At 41.3% G+C, this 19,987-nt stretch overlaps 1 protein-coding gene across 1 annotated transcript in view; it reads right to left on the bottom strand.

The window, feature by feature from the left end:
• Positions 1–7,567, bottom strand: part of SYNPR (synaptoporin) — a 222,702-nt gene extending 215,135 nt beyond the window's left edge. Inside the window, exons 1-2 of the mRNA XM_089518948.1 lie at positions 7,483–7,567; positions 7,280–7,345 (exon numbers count right to left, since the gene is read on the bottom strand). Of these exons, the coding sequence (XP_089375074.1) occupies positions 7,280–7,345; positions 7,483–7,500 (84 nt within the window). The 5' untranslated portion in view covers positions 7,501–7,567. The remainder of the gene's footprint in view (positions 1–7,279; positions 7,346–7,482) is intronic.
• Positions 7,568–19,987: the final 12,420 nt, after the last annotated feature.

Below are 19,987 nucleotides of genomic sequence, written 5' to 3'. Positions count from 1 at the left end.
TCAATGCTGAAGTAAATTGGGCTAATTCAGATTGCTTTCTATCATTTCTTATTGTAAATTATATTGGCCCAGTTCTTAGGACAGAAGTGAAGATGCCAATTGGTTTGGAGAGATGATAAGATCCAGCTGTCACAAATAAGTGGGGTAAAAACCACATATGCATATCTAACCCAGCCATAAATGGAAAATGCCAAGATGACTTGATGATGACGTAGGGTTGGGCATTGCTTTTTGATAGCAACAACATAGATTCTGGGACAATAATCTCATAACACTTTCTAATCATGGTGCTTATGTGGAGGGATTGTGTCAGGTAAAGTTACCTTCCAGAATCTCTTTGTTTGCTAGATTTTAGTTATTAGTAGCAGCCTGTTTTAACCTGAATAAATACCCTAAATGCCCCAGATCCCATTGGACATTGGAAGCTAAGCAGGGTCAGCTCTGATTAGCACTTGGATGGGAGACTGCCAAAAAATATCAGGTGCTGTAGGCTATATTTCAGAGGAAGGAACTAGTAAAATCACCCCTGCGTGTTCTTTGCCTTAGAAAACCCAATGAAATTTATGGGCTCGCCATAGGTTGACAAGTGACTTTATAGCACATACACACACAGCAGACTGTTGAAAGAATGATGGTGAGAGTGTGGGCAACTGTTGATTGTCATCTGATTGTGGTCTCAAAGCCTTTCTTATTTCCCAACATTTTGTCTTTTTGAATAGTCTAATTTAATCTGCTATTTGTCCTTCCATTTAGTGCATTCATTTTAGTAGTGATCTGTTTATGACAAAGATGGAAATACTGTTTAAATGCTTGAGGGGGGGAATGACAGAGGGGCTTTTTGACTATTCAAAACCTCAACAGGAGGAATGCTCCTCAAGCTCATTTCTTGTGTTTTTTCTCAGCCCTCAGAAATAATTGCCTCCTAATATCATACTGTGAGCAGGTACAGGTGAGCAAGGAAAGAATCCTGTAAGCTTTCAGATCCTTGCCTGCTTTATCCCTGCCCTCTCAATACTGTGTGGGATGGGCAAGGGGAAGTCAGCTGAGGATCTTGGGCTGCTACAGCCTACAGAACCTTTCCTGCCTTCCCCACAACCCTCTTGATGCTGCATGAAAGGATCCAGGAAGGCTATGGGCTCCAAATCCTTACCAGACTCCTCCTCACTCTCTGCTGCCAGAGACTTTCTCCCTCCACAAGACTTCAAAAACTATGCAACCTGGCAATGAGGAAAGTTGATTAAATTAATTGTTCTTCCTAACAGGAACAATAAATTAACGCAACCCATCTCAAATTGATGAGTCTCTGTGTTTTAGGTAGTGAAACGTATTCTCCACCTAAATCCCAACTACACCTAGTTGTTAATGGATATACAATTTGCTTCCTCGGGGTGTGATTCATTTAAAAAAGAAAATGCTAGGTTCTCTCTCTGTGTGTGTGCATGCAATTCTGATCTGCCAACAAGAATACTGTATTGATTTACATCACAAAACACAAATATTACTATTGTATTGCATGTCTGAACCTGTGCAGTGTAGTGGTTTCAGCACTGAACTACAATCCTGGAGATCAGCGTTCAAATCCCTGCTTACCCATGGAAACCCACTGGGTGATCTTGGATGAGTTACACACTCTTAGCACCAGAAAACCCCATGAAAGGGTTGCCACAAGTCAGAAATGACTTGAAGACACACAAGAGTAAACACATACTTGATTTGTAATGCGTGGCAAACAAACGTGATAATTTTATTGCTCATCTAAGCAAATTACTAAATTTAATTTCTATTATTAATTACAATTATGTATTATTTATAGAAGAGAATCCATTGCCTTCTTCAGGAAGTCTCTATTTGACCCTAACAGTTCAATGCTTTACATCTGAAACGACCAAACTACATTGCTTTGAATTATCTGATAGAAGCAAAAACTCAATTTTTCTCAAGTAAACCAGCATTTATATTATAATTAGCAGTAGTTAAATTTAACACTTTTGCCTAATGGATGCTCTGTGAGCGAAGAATCAGAAGAATGATGTTCTGTGTGCCTGTCTGCTATCTTTCTGCCTTTGCTCTTCTTTGGTGCAGTTCCTCAAGAGTATTAAAGTGGTTGGAGGGTCTTCAAAAGGCTGTAGGAAAGCGACCCAGTATAAGGAGACAGAGAGCTTGTCTTCACTGGCCAGAATACTTAGGGCTGCCCTGGAGCATTCTGGCCTTGAAATCCCCCCATTACCTGTGCTCTTTGCAACAACATCAGGTGGATGAATAGTTTAGGGGTACTTCTTGATCCAGCATTGTCCCTTGAAACTTCACTTTCATGTGCAATAATACATCATTTAACTGTTTTTCTCCCCATAAGAAAATCCTTGAAAACTGCATTTTTCAAGAACTATTCAAGATTTTTTCTGGAAAAACTGTATGTGGGCTTTATTCACAGAAAACAGCAGTGCAGAAATGTTGTTTGGTGTGAAGGGAATCACATTTTCTATACAGGAAACTTGCTTTCAGCACACAAAATAATATTTCTATGTAGAAAATGCCATTTTCTGCACAGAAAATCCATGCACAGTTTTATTTTAATAGACAATGGCATGGTACATACTGTCCAAAAAGGGCAGCCTGCTGGCGCCTGTTTTCCCTCTGCAGGGAAGCCACAGCAGCCAAACCACACGGCTTCCCTGCGGAGTAAAAAGAACTCGCGAAAAGTGGGGTTTTTTTACGCCACGGCTGCGGCATAACAAGTGTGGCACAGTGTGCCATTGGCGCACTCGTTACACAAGTGCCATGCAGTGCTTGTGTAACAATGGCGGTGCCCATGTGTACAGGGTGCCACCATTGTGACGCCCTCGTCATGTGCTAGAGTTGAGAGGTGTGTGGAAACGCCACCCCGAGGTAGCCTTAGCACGTTGTCATGATGCCGCAAAGGGCTGGTATATACCAGGCCTATGACTCCCAAACTGTGAAGAGTTTCATCTGTGCAGGATTTGACTCAGACATTGCCCTATGTATCAGGTGTCACAACTAGATTCTTCCCTCCTTGCCTAGACAACATATTTTACATGTGCAAATAACTCCAGAACCTTCATTATATAGATTCCTTCATGTACAGTGGTGTTATAGAACAAGTAAATATCTAACTCCACCTACTGCAATAACAGACATTCACTTACTATTCAGTTGAAATGATTATACTGTGACCAGAAAGCAGGTTCTTTCACTGAAATTAGTCCTATTTGATCATCAGTTTTTGTTAGAACATACTGCAATAGTTTTCAACCAAGGAACAGGGATGGTATACTAATGTTGAACTGGTACAATTCAGCTCCTCACTGGCTAAGGGCCTAGTGCTAAAGGGAAAATGATGTAAGTTGCTGGTGGTGGTGCTGCTTCCCCAATCACTTTCTGAATCTCCCGATGTTTCTGTGACCATCACCATTTTGTATTTTTCTTGAGGAACTAAGTAAAAATGCATGGGATCAGACTGATAGTCTCAATGAATCAGTAGGACTAAAAGTGAGATCTCATTAAAGATTTGTGCGCTGTTGTCTAGTGTACTTTGTATTTTCTTTCTTTATTCAATTTTATACTACTATGGACGTACCTCAGTTAACAAAGCTTCTGACATTGAAGCTCCCTTTTAAAAAGGCTTCTTATTTCTACCTAGCCCCACAATTTTCTTCCTTGTCCTCTGTCTAGCTAGAACTTTTTTTTTAAAGCAACATCAGCATCGGGAGGAAGGTAAAGAAGGCTGGATTGCAGCAGTATGTCTGCAGTAAATACTGCAATAAACAGAACTGAACTTGGAAAAAGCAGGACTTTTCTTTAGCCAATACTACCATTGTCGTGTGCACTGCATGCAACAGGTAAGGTAAACAGCAGCTGCCTCCAAAATCCCATACTGAGCATACATGAACAGCAACACAGAAAGTCAGTGGGAAAGCATATAGTTTTGCCTCAACAGATACCTCCAGCATGTAAAAAATATAAATCAGGACATTTTGCTATCAAAATGAAAATCATAAGAAAAGTGACGGCTGGTGAAAGAAAGAAAAATAATTGATGTATTTTAAAAAGTTTTCCACTAGTCCTTGGAAAGTTCCAAATGTTTTTGTTTACTTGTTACTTGTGTCTTGTTTACTTCCTCCAAATGTTTACTTCATTTCACATGTTGTTAGTTTTGAATAAAATGTTTCATGAAACGTATTGCAGAGCTCTTTTTTTATATATAATGTAGGAATTTATCCCTATTCTCTCCACATTATTTTTGCCTCTGGGACCAAAGTTTCTGTTACAGAAGTAATGTCAGGCACACATTTACTTTATTTACTCCTAGAATGGCTCACACCAGTGCACAAAATAGCCCCTAGTTTTTCAAACTGTAATCCAATCTTGCCAGGGAGACTGCTTATATTGTTGGGCTTCAACACCCAGAATGCCTTACTATCAGCCAACAACGTCCCTGGGCTCCTCCTCCCAAACTGAGGATTCCAGTGGAGGGAGGGAGACAGCTGAGGACATGTATGCCAGCCATACAACAACTGATCTCTCAGTGTTGTTGGGAAACGTCAGCAAAGAAGCAATAACTGTATTCAAATGAATGCAATTACAAAATCCGTGTCATTGGAAGCCCTGCCTTCCTGGGATCTCTAATCACATCAAGCTCTGTAACCTCACTTAGCCAAACACAGTTACAACTTCTTTGCAGGCCTTTCCCATTATCAAGGGGAAGTCCCAACTCCCATGCATCCTCCCAGCCCCTTCTACACACATACAAAAACAACTTTCCGCATAGGGCTAACGTCTTGGTGGATTGCAAGATCTCCCCACACCTGACACACAAACACACACAAGCATTGCAAGACTAGAGCTGCCCAGGATCCCAAACTATCTACAACTAGAAAACTGCAACATTTTATGGTTTAGCCAGTCTTCTATAACATAACTTCTTGCTTCTAATTTCCTTCATTAGTTAAGATTTCTCTCATAGACTTGTTTCTTCTCAGTCTCTCTTTGGTACCCTTCAGACTGGGTAGAACAACATGCCAACAACATCTTGAGTTTCTGCTTCATAATTGCTATTATACACTATTCATTGTAAAAGCTCTGGAACAGTTCAAATTACAAGAGTATGAACTAACAATATGTCTTTCCCTGCAAAGTGTAGAAAAGTTGGACCCAAAATGTGAGCATATGACCAACTGATATTCCCAGCAAGTAACAGACTGCTCCTGCTGAACAATTCATTAGCAACTAAAACTTTTAGAAAAGCATTTTAATGCACTCCATAACTACAGTATTAAAACAGAAGGAGCAACAGTTGGGGCAAAGAAAAGCGGAGAGATCGACATTTGACAACAATCCCTATGTCAAATGCATCTGTCTTTAGCAGGAAGTTATAACTACCATGTTTGTACACAACCACCACCAAGCAAGAGATCTTGAAGTGTTCCAATATAAAGAGCATAAAACAGAGGAGCCCTTGTGGATATCAATGCAGAATACTTGACTGTGAAAACCTTAGGGGAAATATAACTTGTGCATATTCAAATATGTTTCAAGACATGTTAAACAATGTATTTAACACCAAGTTCACACTGGGACAACAAAACATCCTCAAGATACTGTTTCTTCAAAGAGCTTGCACATATCTCAACATCAGCTTCATATGCACCTAGAAGTTCAAAATATGTGTAAACACACACACATGCACAACACATGTATATATTACATAATTTCCTAGCTGTTCAACATTAGAAGGAATGTGATTAATCCTCCATGACATGCTCTGAACTTTCCATTCAGCTAGGTTCTTCCTTCTCCTTTAGACCTACTGGCAATGGATGTCATTTGACCTGCAGATTTCACTCCGAATAACGATCAGAGAAACAAACACTGACATTATTCCGCTAACCAATTATCTGCCTCAATTTACTGCTCAGGCACTGAGACTAGATTGGCTAAATAGCGAACAAGAGAAAGTAGGCAAAAGAAAGAGAGGGAGATTGGATAGAAAGCCTTCATTTCTTTTAATATTTTGTAATTTTGTGCATTCCTTTAATGAAGCCAAGGGAACCAAGCCAAAAAATAAAATAAAGGGGGGGGGGGAGTGTTTCAGAATCTGGGATGCAACATATTATCCATCTAACATATTATTCATCCCAGAGATACTGGAAGAAGGTTCAAAAAGTGAAGAGGGTGAAGTAGTCAACCCACTTATTGTATGCTTTTGCAGACTGCCAGAGAAGATTGGCAAGCAGGCCTTTAAGAAGGGGCAGTTGCGATAAACTAGCAAGGGCAACTCTTTAGTCAACATCTCCTTATTCTTTCTCCAGCTAGTGGCTAGGAAGAGTGTGTGTCTATACACCATCCAAGAGTGTGTGTCTGTAGACCATCCCAGCACCTGTCCCCATGTCACTTCACACCTTCCACCCTTCCCAGCTTCATCCACACACACACCCTGCACCCCCATTAAACCTGTATGCCTTCCAGAGCTTTACACTTGGTAGGAGGGACATGTGTCAATAATAATAATAATAATAATAATTATTATTATTATTATTATTCTGTTGTTGTTGTTATTTCTTACCTGCCTCTCCTATGGATTGAGGTGGGAAACAACAACAGAACAACAACAGGCCACCGTCTCTCCAGGAGGAATTTCAAAAGGTCCTCCATTGGGAGCAGCATGAACAGGATATTTCCACAGGAGTGTTTTTCAGCCTTGCTCTGGTCATGTCCTCTGCTTTTTATTCCCCCTGAGAAGGTCCTCAAATATTATCCAAGGAGGGAATCCCAGGACTCCCCTTCCTAGGGAGAGGTTGGAGCTCCAAGAGTTCTCCTTTGGAAACCCTAAGCATGGTCCCCTCAAGAGGGAAAGGGAAACCTGGGGCTGGAGAAGAAGTATCAAAAAAAAGGGGGGGGGATTGGTGACCCACCTGGACTTGACAGGGATGCCTGTAAAGCCCTTAAAACAGTGGAGAAGGGAGGGAGGGAGGGAGGAAGAAGGAAGGGAGGGAGGGAAGGAAGGAAGAAGGAAAAAATGAAGACGGAAGGAAGAAAGGGAAGAAGGAAGGAAGGAAGGAAGGAAGGAAGGAAGAAGAGGAAAGGAAGGAGGAAAGAAGGAAGAAATGAAGAAATGAAGAAAGAGGAAGGAAGGAGGAAAGGAAGAAATGAAGAAAAAGGAAGAAACGAAGAAAGAGGAAGAAAAGAAGGCAGGCAGGCAGGCAGGCAAGACCGATGCCCCCCCCCCCCCGATGCCCTCCCTGCCCCCGGGCGTCCGACTCACCCATTCGAGGACCCTGAGGAAAGCCAGGGGCTCCTTGACCGCCCGGAAAGTGCCCTTGGTGGCCAGCTGGGGAGGAAAGAGAGAAAGAGCCCGGGTTGAAAGGGGGGCGAGAGGAGCCCAGGGGGAGCCCCGCCAGGAAGGAAGCAGCCCCGGGGGAGCGAAGGCAGGCAGGGGAGCAGCCTGCGGGGCTCTAGCTTATCTACCTGGTTGACGGTCTCCATCCCTGGACGGCGTTTGGCGCCCAAACTTCAGCAGCGGAGCAGGAGGAGGAGGAGGAGGAGGAGGAGGAGGAGGTGCCGGTGGCTTGGCTGGAAACTAGGGAGCCAGCAGCAGCAGCAGCAGCAGGGAAGGAAGGCAGGCCGGCCCAGGAGGAGCTGCTGCTGCTGGGAGCCAGGCGGAGCAGAGCTGGGCGGAGGCAGGCAGGGAGAGGAGGGGAGGTGGGCTGCCTGGCCCCTCTGCCTGGCTGCCCCGGCCTCCAGGAAGGCTGAGCAGGAAGGGAGAGAGCCAGCCTCGGGGAGCCCAGGAGGGGGCCTGGCTGCTCCCAATGGAGGAGCTTTGGGAAGTCCTCCCGGATAGAAGGGAGAAATGGGGAGCAGGACGGCCTCTGGTCACCCTGAAGGTAGCAGGACTTTCCAGCAGGAAAGACAAGGCAGGACCTGAGCTCTCTTCACTTCCTGCTCCTCAGCCCCGCTGCTCCCAATGGAGGAGCTCTTGGACCAAAGGTTGCAGTGGAAAGAGACAGCTCCTGGGAAAGGAGGACGAGCTCTGCTCCCCCTGAAGGTGGTAGTAGGGCTTTCAAAGGCACTTCGAGATGGATTCAGCTCCTGCTTCTCAGCCCTGCTCTCAGCGGAGGAGTTTTGGGAATCCCTCCTGAACCAGAGGGCCTCCTTCCCCACCGGATGGCACCGCAAAATGGAGGGCCTTCTCAAGGAAAAAAAGGGAGGACATGACCAAAGAAAAGCTGAAAAGCACTCCTATATCAAGATAAATACATGCTCCTCAGTTATGCTCAGAATGGAGGGGCTTTCGGAATTCCTCCTGCACACAAGTTTGGATGACCAAAGGTCCCCCCTTGCAAAGGAGGACAAGGCACTGCAACATGGAGGACCTCAAGAAAAAAGGGAGGACCTGACCGAAGAAAAGCTCACAAAACACAGATATATTCATGCTTTCTTCATGATTTAAATGGAGGACCTTTTGGAATTCCTCCCGGACAGAAGGTTGGGTGACCAGAGGCCCTCACCTCAGTTAGTCAAAGTGGACACTTCCAGTGGGTGGGGAAATTGTACGTAAAAGAGGATAAGGCACCATAAAATGGAGGACATTCAAGGAAAAAGGGAGGACAGCACCAAACAAAGGGAGGCACTAAAACAAATGATAGTACTTGCCCATAGGGAAACCATATTGCCCCTAGGGGAACATTGGAAAATACTTGCCCATAGGGATACCGAGGACAATATTTGCCCATAGGGATACACAAGCAGTGATCCCCAAACTGTGCCATTGAAGGGATTTTGGAATCAGCTCCCTAGAATCCCACATGTTGATGGCTGAGGTTTCTGGGAGCTGAAGTCCAAAGTCCTTTAACTGGAGAACACTTGCACATAGGGAAACTCTTGAGAATTATTTGCCCACAAGGAAACATAGGGGGATATTTGCCCACTGGGAAACATTGGAGAATACTTGTCCAAAGCAGACCATTGGAGAATACTTGTCCATAGAAGAACATTGGGCAAATAATGTTTCCCTATGGGCAGGTAATCCCCAAAGTTTCCCTATTGGCAGGTATTCTCCAATGTATCTCTATGGGCAAGTACTGTCATTTGTTCTAGTACATCCTGATGTTATTGTTGTTGTGAACCTTCCAGTCCTTTCTGACTTATGGAGACTCTGAGAGCAGAGTGACCAGAGGCCCTCCTTTGCCAGAACATGCCCTACATTTCAACCTTCTGTCCAGGAGGAATTCCCAAATCTCTAAGCATTACTAAGAAGTATAATTTACATTGACAAGTGTGTTTAGCTTTTGTTTTCTAACATCCTACATTTTCCTTGAATGTACTACATTTTCAGTGCTTTGTCCTCCTTTGCTGGGCTTAAGATATCTGATCACTCTGACTGACAGCCAGTGTGGCATAGTGGTTGGAGTGTTGGACTACAACTCTGGAGACCAGGGTCCGATGTCCAGCTCAGCCATGAACCCTTGGTTGAGTCACACGCTTTCAGCCTCAGGGGATGGCAATGGCAAAACTCCTCTTGCCAAGAAAACCCCCATGGCAGGTTCACCTCAGGATCACTAAAAGTTGTTGAAGGCACACAACAACAAGGTGAACCTGTGACTAGGTTTTCTAGGCACGATTTGCTCAGGGGAGGTTTGTCTTTGTCTTCCTCTGTGTCTGAGAGAGTGTGACTTACCCAGGGTCACCCAACCAGTGGGTTTCATGGTCTAGCCAGAAATTGAACCTTGGTCATCGTCCAAAACTCAAAGCACCACACTACCTTGGTTCTGACCCTCAGCAAGTGTAGGTCAATCCTATGTACCATTAACTATTGGACATTATTATTTTTGTCATTTCATGAATTGCATAAAATCAGAAATAGCCAATGGGAAGAACAACTGAGAAACATTAAAGGACGGCGTGGAAAATACATTGAGTCCTTCATATCCACAGTTTTTTTATCAACAGATTCAATCATCCACAGCTTGAAAATATTTTTAAAAATATATTAATCCCCCAAAACAAACCTTGATTTTTCCATTTTATATAAGGGACACCATTTTACTACCCCACTGTATTAAATGGGACTTGCTCATCCCTGGATTTTGGTATCCACAGTGGGTCCTGGAACCAATCCTCAGCAGATACCAAGGGTCTAAGGTACAAACCAAGAATATATATTGTTACACCTGTTCAACCCAGTTTCAAGCAGAAGGAGGACTCTTGGGATGAGCCTTTACTCTGAATAAAGTTTTCTGAGAATGAAGCCATGGGAAACTTAGTTTGTTTACTATAACACAAGTCAGTGTGATGTCATTCTGTGAGCTTTGGAATATGACTCCAGAGACCTGGGATCGAATCCCCACTCAAGCCACCCTCTCTCAGCCTCAGAGGAAGTTCAAAGGTAAACCCCCTCTGAATAAATCTTGTCAAGTCCATGATAGGTTCATCTGGAAATGACTTGAAGGTACAACAGCACAACAAATGGGCTGAGTGGGATTCACAGTATTAACACTCCAACTGAGTTCTGCCCTTCCACCATCGTTTGCTGGGTAGGAAGGGGAATTGTGTGCCCTCCAGCTGTCATTCGGAGGTAACTCATAGCATTCTTCACTAAAGGCAATGCTGACCAGAGTTGATGGAACTTGCACATCTGGAGGGCTGGAAGAAAATATTGAGTAGAAATAGCCCAAGAAGTCAGGCTAAGGCATGGAACTGTGTCTGAAACTGACTCAGGAGTGAAGTCAAAGAGAGAGGAAGAAAAGGTTCTAGAAGGAAGTCCTACCCCACTGCTACACACATCATCACTGGCCCATCCACCCCCAATCTGTCCCAAGTTGGTTAATCTGGCCACTTTTTGCTGTTGTTGCTGTGTGGCCCTAAGGTGACCCTATAATGGGGTTTTTGGTAAGATTTATTCAGAGAGGGTTTGCCATTGTGTTCCTCTGAGGCTGAGAGAGTACAATTTGCCCAAGATCACCCAATGGGTTTCTATGTCTGAATGAGGATTCAGACCTTGGTCTTCTGGATTCCTAATCCAGCACTCAAAGCACTACATCATGTTGGTGTTATGCTATACAAGTGCCCCCAAATTAAAAATACCCCTAAATTCCCCATTGCATTACCATGTTACATGCAGAAGCTCTAGCCTACAGGATCCAGTAGTACCTTTTCCTAGCTTTTATTTTTTTAAAACTCTGCAGGAAAAGTGGAATGACAGTACTGTACTAAGCCTGGCATAATTCAAAGTCTCTGAGAAGTGCTAGCGTAGCAACATTGGTGGCTTTTTCAGTGGCCTCAAGGGAGATGGTCCTCTCGAGCCTGTGGTTAAAGTACCGAGATAGAACATATTCATGACACTGTCCATCAAGGATGTCATCAGATATTTATCCAGATCTCAGGACTCAAGACATGTTTTTCCAACTCTTCTGCTAAAGGGAATAATGTTACACAAGATTCAGGTGCACAAAGTCAGGGTTAGCGGTGAATCCACATTGACTCAGGTGCCTCTGGTTTTCAGAACTGCATCATCCCACTGTGGAAGATTACAGATTAGCAGGACTTCTTGTCTCAGAGCAAAAATTCCTCACCCAGCCCCTATCTACAGCTTCTGCACTGTCTGTTTTTAAGTAGGCATTTAAGCCCATTCTGATCAATGTTTGATCCAATGTACAGGAACTCTAACTATTTTTATTTCCTCATTATCTAGATTGAATTTATGTGGAGGGGAGGGAAGAGAAGAAATTATGTTTATAATCTTTCAGGGTGTCTTGATTTTATTGCATCTATCTGCACTTTGTTGTTTTTGTTAACTGCACTTGAGTTGACCCCAACTCATGGTGACCCTGTGGATGAGACACTTCCAAGCCGCCTTGTCCTCCACTGCTCTTATTAAGTCCTGTAATTAAAGATCTGTGACCTCCCTGATTGAGTCTATCCATTTTGCCTGTGGTCTTCCTCTCTTTCTACTACCTTTCCTACCATTATTGTCTTTTCTAACAAGTCGTGCCTTCTCGTGATGTGGCCAAAGTATGACAGCTTCAGTTTGACCATCTTGGCATCCAGGAGATTTCTGGCTTTATCTATTCAAGGGCCCATTTGTTTGTCTTTTTGGCTGTCCATGGTATCTTCAGCACTCTTCTCCACCACCACATCTCAAATGAGTTTATTTTCTTCTTATCTGCTTTATTCATTGTCAAGCTGTCATACACACATGTTGATGGAGAATACTATGGCTTGGATGGTTCTAACTTTATTGATCAGTTGTGCATCTTAACTCTTTAGGATCTTGTCTAGTTCTTTCATAGCTGCCCTTCCCATTCTTAGTCATCTTCTTATTTCTTGACTGCAGTCTCCATTCTGATCAATGTTTGATCAGTAACTCTCTAACTATCTCAGGAACTCTTTAACTATTTCAATTTCTTCATTGTCTAGGTTGAATTTATTTAGTTCCTCCATGATTATTATTTTTGTTTTCTATATGTTCAGCACTAAGCCTGCCTTTGTACTTTATTCTTTTACATTCTTTAGTAATTGTTCCAAATCTGAGATGTTTTCTGCTAGTAATATGGTGTTGTGCATATCTTAAATTGTTGATGTTCCTTCCTTCTATCTTCACTCCTCTGTCCTCTGAGTCTAATCCTGCTCTTCCTATGATAGCTTTTAATTATTTTCTCATTTATTCCCTTTTCTATTATATATTATATTATATGCTATTGTATTATATGCTCCCCCCCCCCACATCGTTAGAAGATGACCCATTTCTCGCTCGAATCTGCCCAATATATTTCTCTTTTACTGTATTTGTGTTGGTATGTTTTCAATTCTTTTGTTGTTTAATTTCTTTTTAGAGGGTGAATATGTTTTTATAATTGGAGGGAGAGTAGGGAGCTTTGGGGTTTTAATTATTTTTTTAATTGTATGTTCTTTTGTTGTTGTAATCCGCTTTGATTCCTTTGAGAAAAAGCGGAATATAAATTATTATTATTATTATTATTATTCTCTTTCTGTTTCATTCATCATTTGTCACAGTGCATCTTCACAACACAACAGGTGGACACTATTCTTATTCTAAATAACCAAGTTCAATGGTAGTGACTCAACCATTCTGTTCCTACATTTATACATCTGTCTGTTTGAAATGTTCTCCTACCCCAGGGATAGGCAACCTTTTTGACCCGGGGGCCGGGTTGCTGTCCCTCAGACAACTGGGGGGCCGAAGCCAAAAAATAAATAATTAAATAATTATATATATATATATATATATATACATACACACACACACACACACACACACGCATACACCGGGACAAATGTGGGACAAAATTTTCAAATGGAGGACACTTTTTTTAAAAAAAAAATGGAAGACACACAAAAAAATTGCTAATTTTTAAAAAAAATGTTAATATAAATGCATGTTTCTGAGGCTTCTATAGACAATTGCCCCCCCTTGCCCCCGCTTGCCCCCCTTGCCCGTCGCTTGCTCCCCCTTGCCCCCCGCTTGCCCCCCTTGCCTGCCTCCTCCTGATAGGCCAAAGGCCCCGGCGGCAATTGGTGGCAGGACCAGGCTGGGGCCGGTCCCAAGGCCTCGCCGGGCCGCATCCGGCCCGCGGGCCGTAGGTTGCCTACCCCTGTCCTACCCTCTTGGTACTCTATCCTTCATGTCACATCTCAGAAATACCTGCAAAATGTTTTGTGTTGCAACATTGGAGAAAGACAGGAAACGAACAAACAAACAGCCCCCATCTTCTGAAAACTGGTAGAAGTGGTCTAGGGATAACTTGGCTGTTTCTATCTGAGAGGATCAAAAGTATCAATTATTATAAGAAGATACTGGCTATTGACTGGTGCATGAGAACCCCCTAGATGTCTACACATGAAGCAGTTTTAAAAGCTAGTTTGACTCTGCAGTACACTAGATTAGGCTATGAAAGATATGCATCATAATAATTATCTCATTTTTATGCATTTTATAGTGGCATTTTACTAAAAACACCCCTGACCATGTAATCATGTTCTCTCACTTGCTCCGACATTAGTTAGGTGCTATATCCTGACATTTGTTATTAATAATTCATCGCTTCTGTCGTCTCACACAGAAATCATTATCACCTTTTGCCTCTCAGTTTATATCAGATCATTATGACATAGTTTCCCTTAGCCACCAAAACACCACAATCAGAGCATTGCCAATGGCCCTTCTCCCAGCTTTTCTGTTATGTTTACTCATGCAAGTGAGTAATGGCTGTGAATGTTCATATGAGAGGTTTTGTTTTAAGAATTTGGAAACTATAATGGGCTGGTTTATGCTTTTGTAATCCCAGTAAAAGGAGAAGGCTATAACACAGAACTGCCATTTTTCTATTAGTCCTGGGTTTCTAGTTATTGATCTAACTCCCTATTACTATCTATCCCCCCCTCAAAATAAAGAGGACAAATTTTAACCTTTTTATTTGTAAATACCTTAGAATATTTGCTGACTTCTACCGCAGATGGCTTTCCATGTAAACACATACCAAAGTTAAATCTGTTCAGATAAAATCCAGCCCTTTTTGTGCCCTGTTAATTTCAACAAGAAATGTTATCTTGACTTATATATCTTAATTTAACATTAGAACAGCATCAACAAAGCTTTAAAGTGCCTAATTTGGCTGGATTATGAACATACATCCAAAACACACTGCAGAAATAATCCAGTTTGAGACCACTTAGTTCAGCGTTAGGAAATCATGGAAACTGTAGTTTATTGTGGCACCTAAACTCTTGACAGAAAAGTCATAAAATTACAGTTGCCAGAATTCCCTAGCACTGAGCCAGGGCAGTTAAAGAGAGTGTGACTTGCTTAAGGTCACCTAGTGGATTCCCATGGCCGAGTAAGGAGTCAAACCCTAGTCTCCAGAGTTGAAGCCCAACACCCAAGATTAGTTCAGAGGAGGTTTGTCCTTGTCTTCCTCTGAAGCTGAGAGAGCTGACTTGCCCAAAGTCACTCAGTGGGTTCATAATACTAAGTGGTAATTCAAACTTTCTTCTCCAGAGCCATAGTCCAACACTCAAACCACAAGACAACATGGGCTCTCATTTATGATTATGCATAACTATTTTGTTTTGCTTTAAAATAAAAAGGGGATTAATCTGTTCCTCAGTTAAGAACACAGAAAGTATCATGCTGGACCAAACCAAAGGTCAGTCTATTCCAACAGCTGACTAGAAATCTCTGGGTACAGAAGCCAGCCATCTCTTGTTATTCCTCTCCGGCAGGCAATATTCATTATTACATTGTTTCTGAACACAGTTCACTGTTGTTGTTGAATGGTCTGGGATCCAGCACCCTGCACAGACATTTTGGGTGAGGACAGGAAAGAGAGCTTTTTTGGTGACTGCTCCCAGACTGTGATACTCCTTACCTACAAGAGAATAGGTTATCTGTGTTTCTACACTCTTTTCACTGACATTGGAAAGACTTTTATATACAGACAGCATTTGAGTGTGATAGAAAGGAGGTTGTTGTATTTTTATCTTAGTCGTTGTTGTGTTGTTGTTTGCCTTCAAGTCATTTCTGATTTATGGAGATCCCAAGGAACACCTATCATGGGGTTTTCCTGGGTTGAGAATGTATGATTCACCCAAGGTGACCCAGTGGGTTTCCATGGCTGAGCAGAGAACCTAGTTCAGCTCTCTAGAGTCCTTGTCCCATGTTCAAACCACTACTCCCCTCCAACTCTCTTTATCTTAATTACTAGATTTAAATGTTTCTTTAAAGACTGTTGTAAATTGGTGTTTAAAATAAGATTGCTAATTTAATTTTTCCTTAAACATTTGTATTATAAATTGGCTTAGTTGTACTTTGTTTAAAGCCTCCTTGAGCACCACATTGGGAGAACTTCAGGATATAAATTGAACAAACAAATGCATAAATTAAATTATCTATATGAAAGTAAAATAGTGACAGTGGTTCTCAAGGAAGGAAACCCTGAAAAAAATAGAATAATCTCCCATGCTACCCTTTCCACTCACATGTGTTCATATTCTTATGTCCTATTTATTGCACTAAGCTACATCTTTAATTTTTGTAAGTTTACCTGTATTTTTAAAATTCATAATAAAAATATTTTTAAAAGGATCTGTATGGTAAATCCTACAGCTCCCTGAAATTTCTGTCCCCTGCCTTAATTCTCCTCTGTCTCCCAAGGCAACACGGTGGCACAAATATTGGATGCTAGAGTGCCTAAATACCCTAAAGGTACCAGAGCCTGTCTGACCTTGGAAGCTAAGCAGAGTCAGCCCTGTTTGGTATTTGGATGGAAGACCATCAATGAATCCCAGGTGTGGTAGGCTATATTTTGGAGGAAGGAACTGGCAAAACCACCTTTGAGTATCCCTTGCCTAAGAAAACCCTATGAAATTCATGCAACTTGACCGCATATCAATACCCACAAGAAGTAGTAGCTGCACTAACACTGGGACAGTATAAAGAAAACCAATGCCTGACTGCAGATCAGCAGAAATTCGTCAGGATGACAATCCTGAGTTTTGCCATTGAAGGAGTGGCATTGAGAATTCTCAGCCGAAGAGATCTTTCCTAGAGCTCATTAAACTACAAATCCCAGACTTCCACAGTATATTGACATGTCAGTGAAAGTGCAAGATAGCACTATCACAGTGTAGTGTGATTAGGGATGCATCCACAATGAAGAAATAATCCAGGTTGACATCACTTTAACTGCTATGGCTCAATGCTATTGAATTCTGTGATCTGTAGTTTTGTGATACATTTAACCTTCTCTATCAGGGAATTGTGGTGCCACAATAAACTACAATTCACAGAATTTCATAGCATTGAGCCATGGCAGTTAAAGCGGTATCAACTTGGATTATTTCTACAGTGTGGATGCAACAAAGGACTCAGGGTAAAATGCATGTTTTGTATTTCAGAAGGACTATTTTGCTTCTTTTCCTAAAGAAGGATGGTAGACTGCTGTTGCTGGAAACCTGCAATGAACATAGTGTCAGAAACTAACATGGTTGGTACATCCTGCAAATGGAAGAGGTAAATGGATTAAAGTTTGCCAGGTCTCTTGTGGCAAGGAAAAATTGCTTGCAGAGATGACCAGCCATTCTGTGCTCACCATTGGCTTGGTTTTGTTTTTCCCTTCTTCTTACTTTTCTGCGTTTGTTAAGGAAACTGTTTAGTTATCCTGTCTGATAATATGTGCTTGTATGTGTGTCATAAAGACATGATGATGTCTGCAAGGGAGCTATGGAGAAATCATTATACATCCTAAGCTTTACAAAATGCAATGCAGATTTCACAAATGCCTAGTTCATTGCCAATGTGTGTTGTGAGGCTGGGAGCAGATGAGGTTCTGAACTAGTCTCCAGGCTGAATGACTGTGAAGATTTGTGACAACTGTGTCAGTTAAGCAGCACAATTTTGAGATGTAACTTTTAGTGGGCCAATTTATGTGGCTGAAAACGTGCAGATTATCATGCTTCATACAGCTCTTCATCCCTTTCTTTTTCTTTTTCTTTTCTTTTTTCAGCAGCAAGGAAATACTTTTCCAAGCATCAGTCTACTTACTTGTGTTTGTCATTCTTCACTCTTGGAACCAAAAGAGTAATAAAATTCCATTCAATTTTTCTGATTACTACATCTGCATCTACAAAACTTTTCAAAGTGTAAAGCAATGGAATATATTATTCTTTTTTTAAAGTATCTACTTTATTATGAAAAAAATCAGAGTGATATAATATTAAATTACAATAACAGAAACAGTACTAAAACAAATTAAATTAAGACATGTCAATAGCATCAAATTTACTGAATATTAAAAATGTGGGCAAGTGAAATGTTTTTAGCCAATATCTAGGATGCTTGTGTCATTAATAGGACTTACTTCTGAGAAGATATGTTTAGGATTGCATTTCTGGTTTTTTTTTTTTTTTTTTTTAAAGGATTGCAATTCTTAATGACTCAGGCATCCTAGGTTTGTTAATCTGCCCATGTTTTTAATGTCCTTGATCTGGCATATACCTGGGACTATGTCCAAATGTCAAACTCCCAGGGAAGTATGTATAGAACTGTAAACAACAATAACATACATGTATACAGGAGCCTGAGCACATAATAACTAGGATGCAATCATGGGCACAGATTCATTCATTTCTGTGCAGATATAAGTGGCTATGGATAAACAATGCTGTCAAGCTAGTTCAAATCTGTTTCCCTCTTACTCCAAGGAATTGGATGAATATGGCATGGACTGACAAGCCTGCTTACGAATTGAGAAATTATGCTTCTTTTGCCCTTTTATTAAGACTTCCAGATGGCTTGAGTTTCAGTATGGCCAAAATCAGTTGTTGTGCTTTTCCACATCTGTTTTCACTGCAGACTAATTGTAGACAGCTTAGTAGTTAAAATATCAAGCTAGCTGTCTCTTGACACTCTCAGTCTAAACTTTCGTCTGGAAATAACAACTCATATTCAGCACCAGAGACAGTTCCCTCTCATAACCCCCACCCCTCCCGGTACAAACATGCAAACATTCCCATCTGTTCAACTTCACTGTTACGATGGCTTCTTCAACAGCAAACACTGAAAACAAAAGCAAGAAATAAGAGGCTAAAATTTGGGTTATAAGGTAAATTATTTTTCATTGGAGTGTTGCAATTTGGTTTTGCCATGACCATGGGGAAAAATATTTGGAATACATCTAGCCACTAAGCAACAACAAGCCATTCCTTGTTTTAATGTACTGGATATTTTAATACTTTTAAGAAAGGTATTTATTTATTTATTTATTTATTTATTTGAATAAAAGGAAATCTTGTGCATGTCTACTCAGAAGTCAGTCTCACTTGAATTCAATGGAATTTAAGGAAGCTGCAGTCTGAATCATAAACTTTCTTTGGAATAATGACCTGCATCAACATAGAGTGGGCTCTAAGCATGCTATATAAATACATACATACATGAGAATGACTGCATCACTTTTGGGGAAATAGAATCATTATAAAATTGTCCTCTTCTTTCCACTCTACATTTTCCCCCATTCACATTTTTGTTACTTCCTTTTAGTACATTTTCCACCTATACTTTGACTTCTAACTTTGAACTACAATTAGAGAGGACATTTCTTTGGAATTTCTTCTGTGCAACTACTGAGGCAAGAAAGAGGACTTCCAACTAGTTTCTGATACTTTTCCATATTCCTATGGGTAATGGGAGCTAATTTCAATAAAGCATTGCACCCAACAGTAATAACAATCCGTCTGCAGTTGGACCTTCATATCTGTGGGGGTTCCATTCCAGATCAACCTGCAGATGCCCAATGATTTTAATAGTGACATGTGTGCGCATGGTCATGGTGGCATGGCTGCATGCATGTGCTGCCTCTGGGTTGAATGATATGGAGCTGTGGATGCTCACATCTATGGATGGCAAGCTCATGATTGGGATGTGCAGACTGTATGTACAAAGAGTTAACATATATCAAGATGTGCTGGAAGTTAAGATTATTCTTTTCTTGGCTATCTTAATTTTTAATTAGTGTGTAGACACTAACTTAATAGTTTAGTGTAGACAACACTAAACAATTAAGTTAAATATTTAAGTATCATCTTAAACATGGTAGTTGCAGAGATCCAGTGTGGTGTCATGGTTTGAGTGTTGGACTGTGGATCTGGAGAACAGGGTTTGAATCACCACTTAACTCTGTGAACCCACTAGGTGACTTTGGGCAAGTCATACTCTTTCAGCATCAGAGGAAGACAAGGACAAACCTCTTCCAAACAAATCTTGCCAGGAAAACCCCATAATAAGTTCACTTTAAGGTCACCATAAGTCAAAGACAACTTGAAGGCATGCAACAACAATTGTTAAATACTTATGTGTAGACATATATGTTTGTACTATTTCCAGTAAACTAATAAAGATGTAATGTGGCTCAGAAACTGGTTTTATACAGCATTTATGAGAAAACATACAGCATCTGAG

This window comes from Sceloporus occidentalis, unplaced genomic scaffold (genome assembly GCF_023333645.1).
Source record: "Sceloporus occidentalis isolate IW3139 unplaced genomic scaffold, rSceOcc1.0.p SCAF_1, whole genome shotgun sequence".
In the NCBI taxonomy this organism is placed as follows: domain Eukaryota; kingdom Metazoa; phylum Chordata; class Lepidosauria; order Squamata; family Phrynosomatidae; genus Sceloporus; species Sceloporus occidentalis.
Note: the sequence above shows the minus strand (reverse complement) of the source record. Positions and strands in the feature narration are given on the sequence as shown.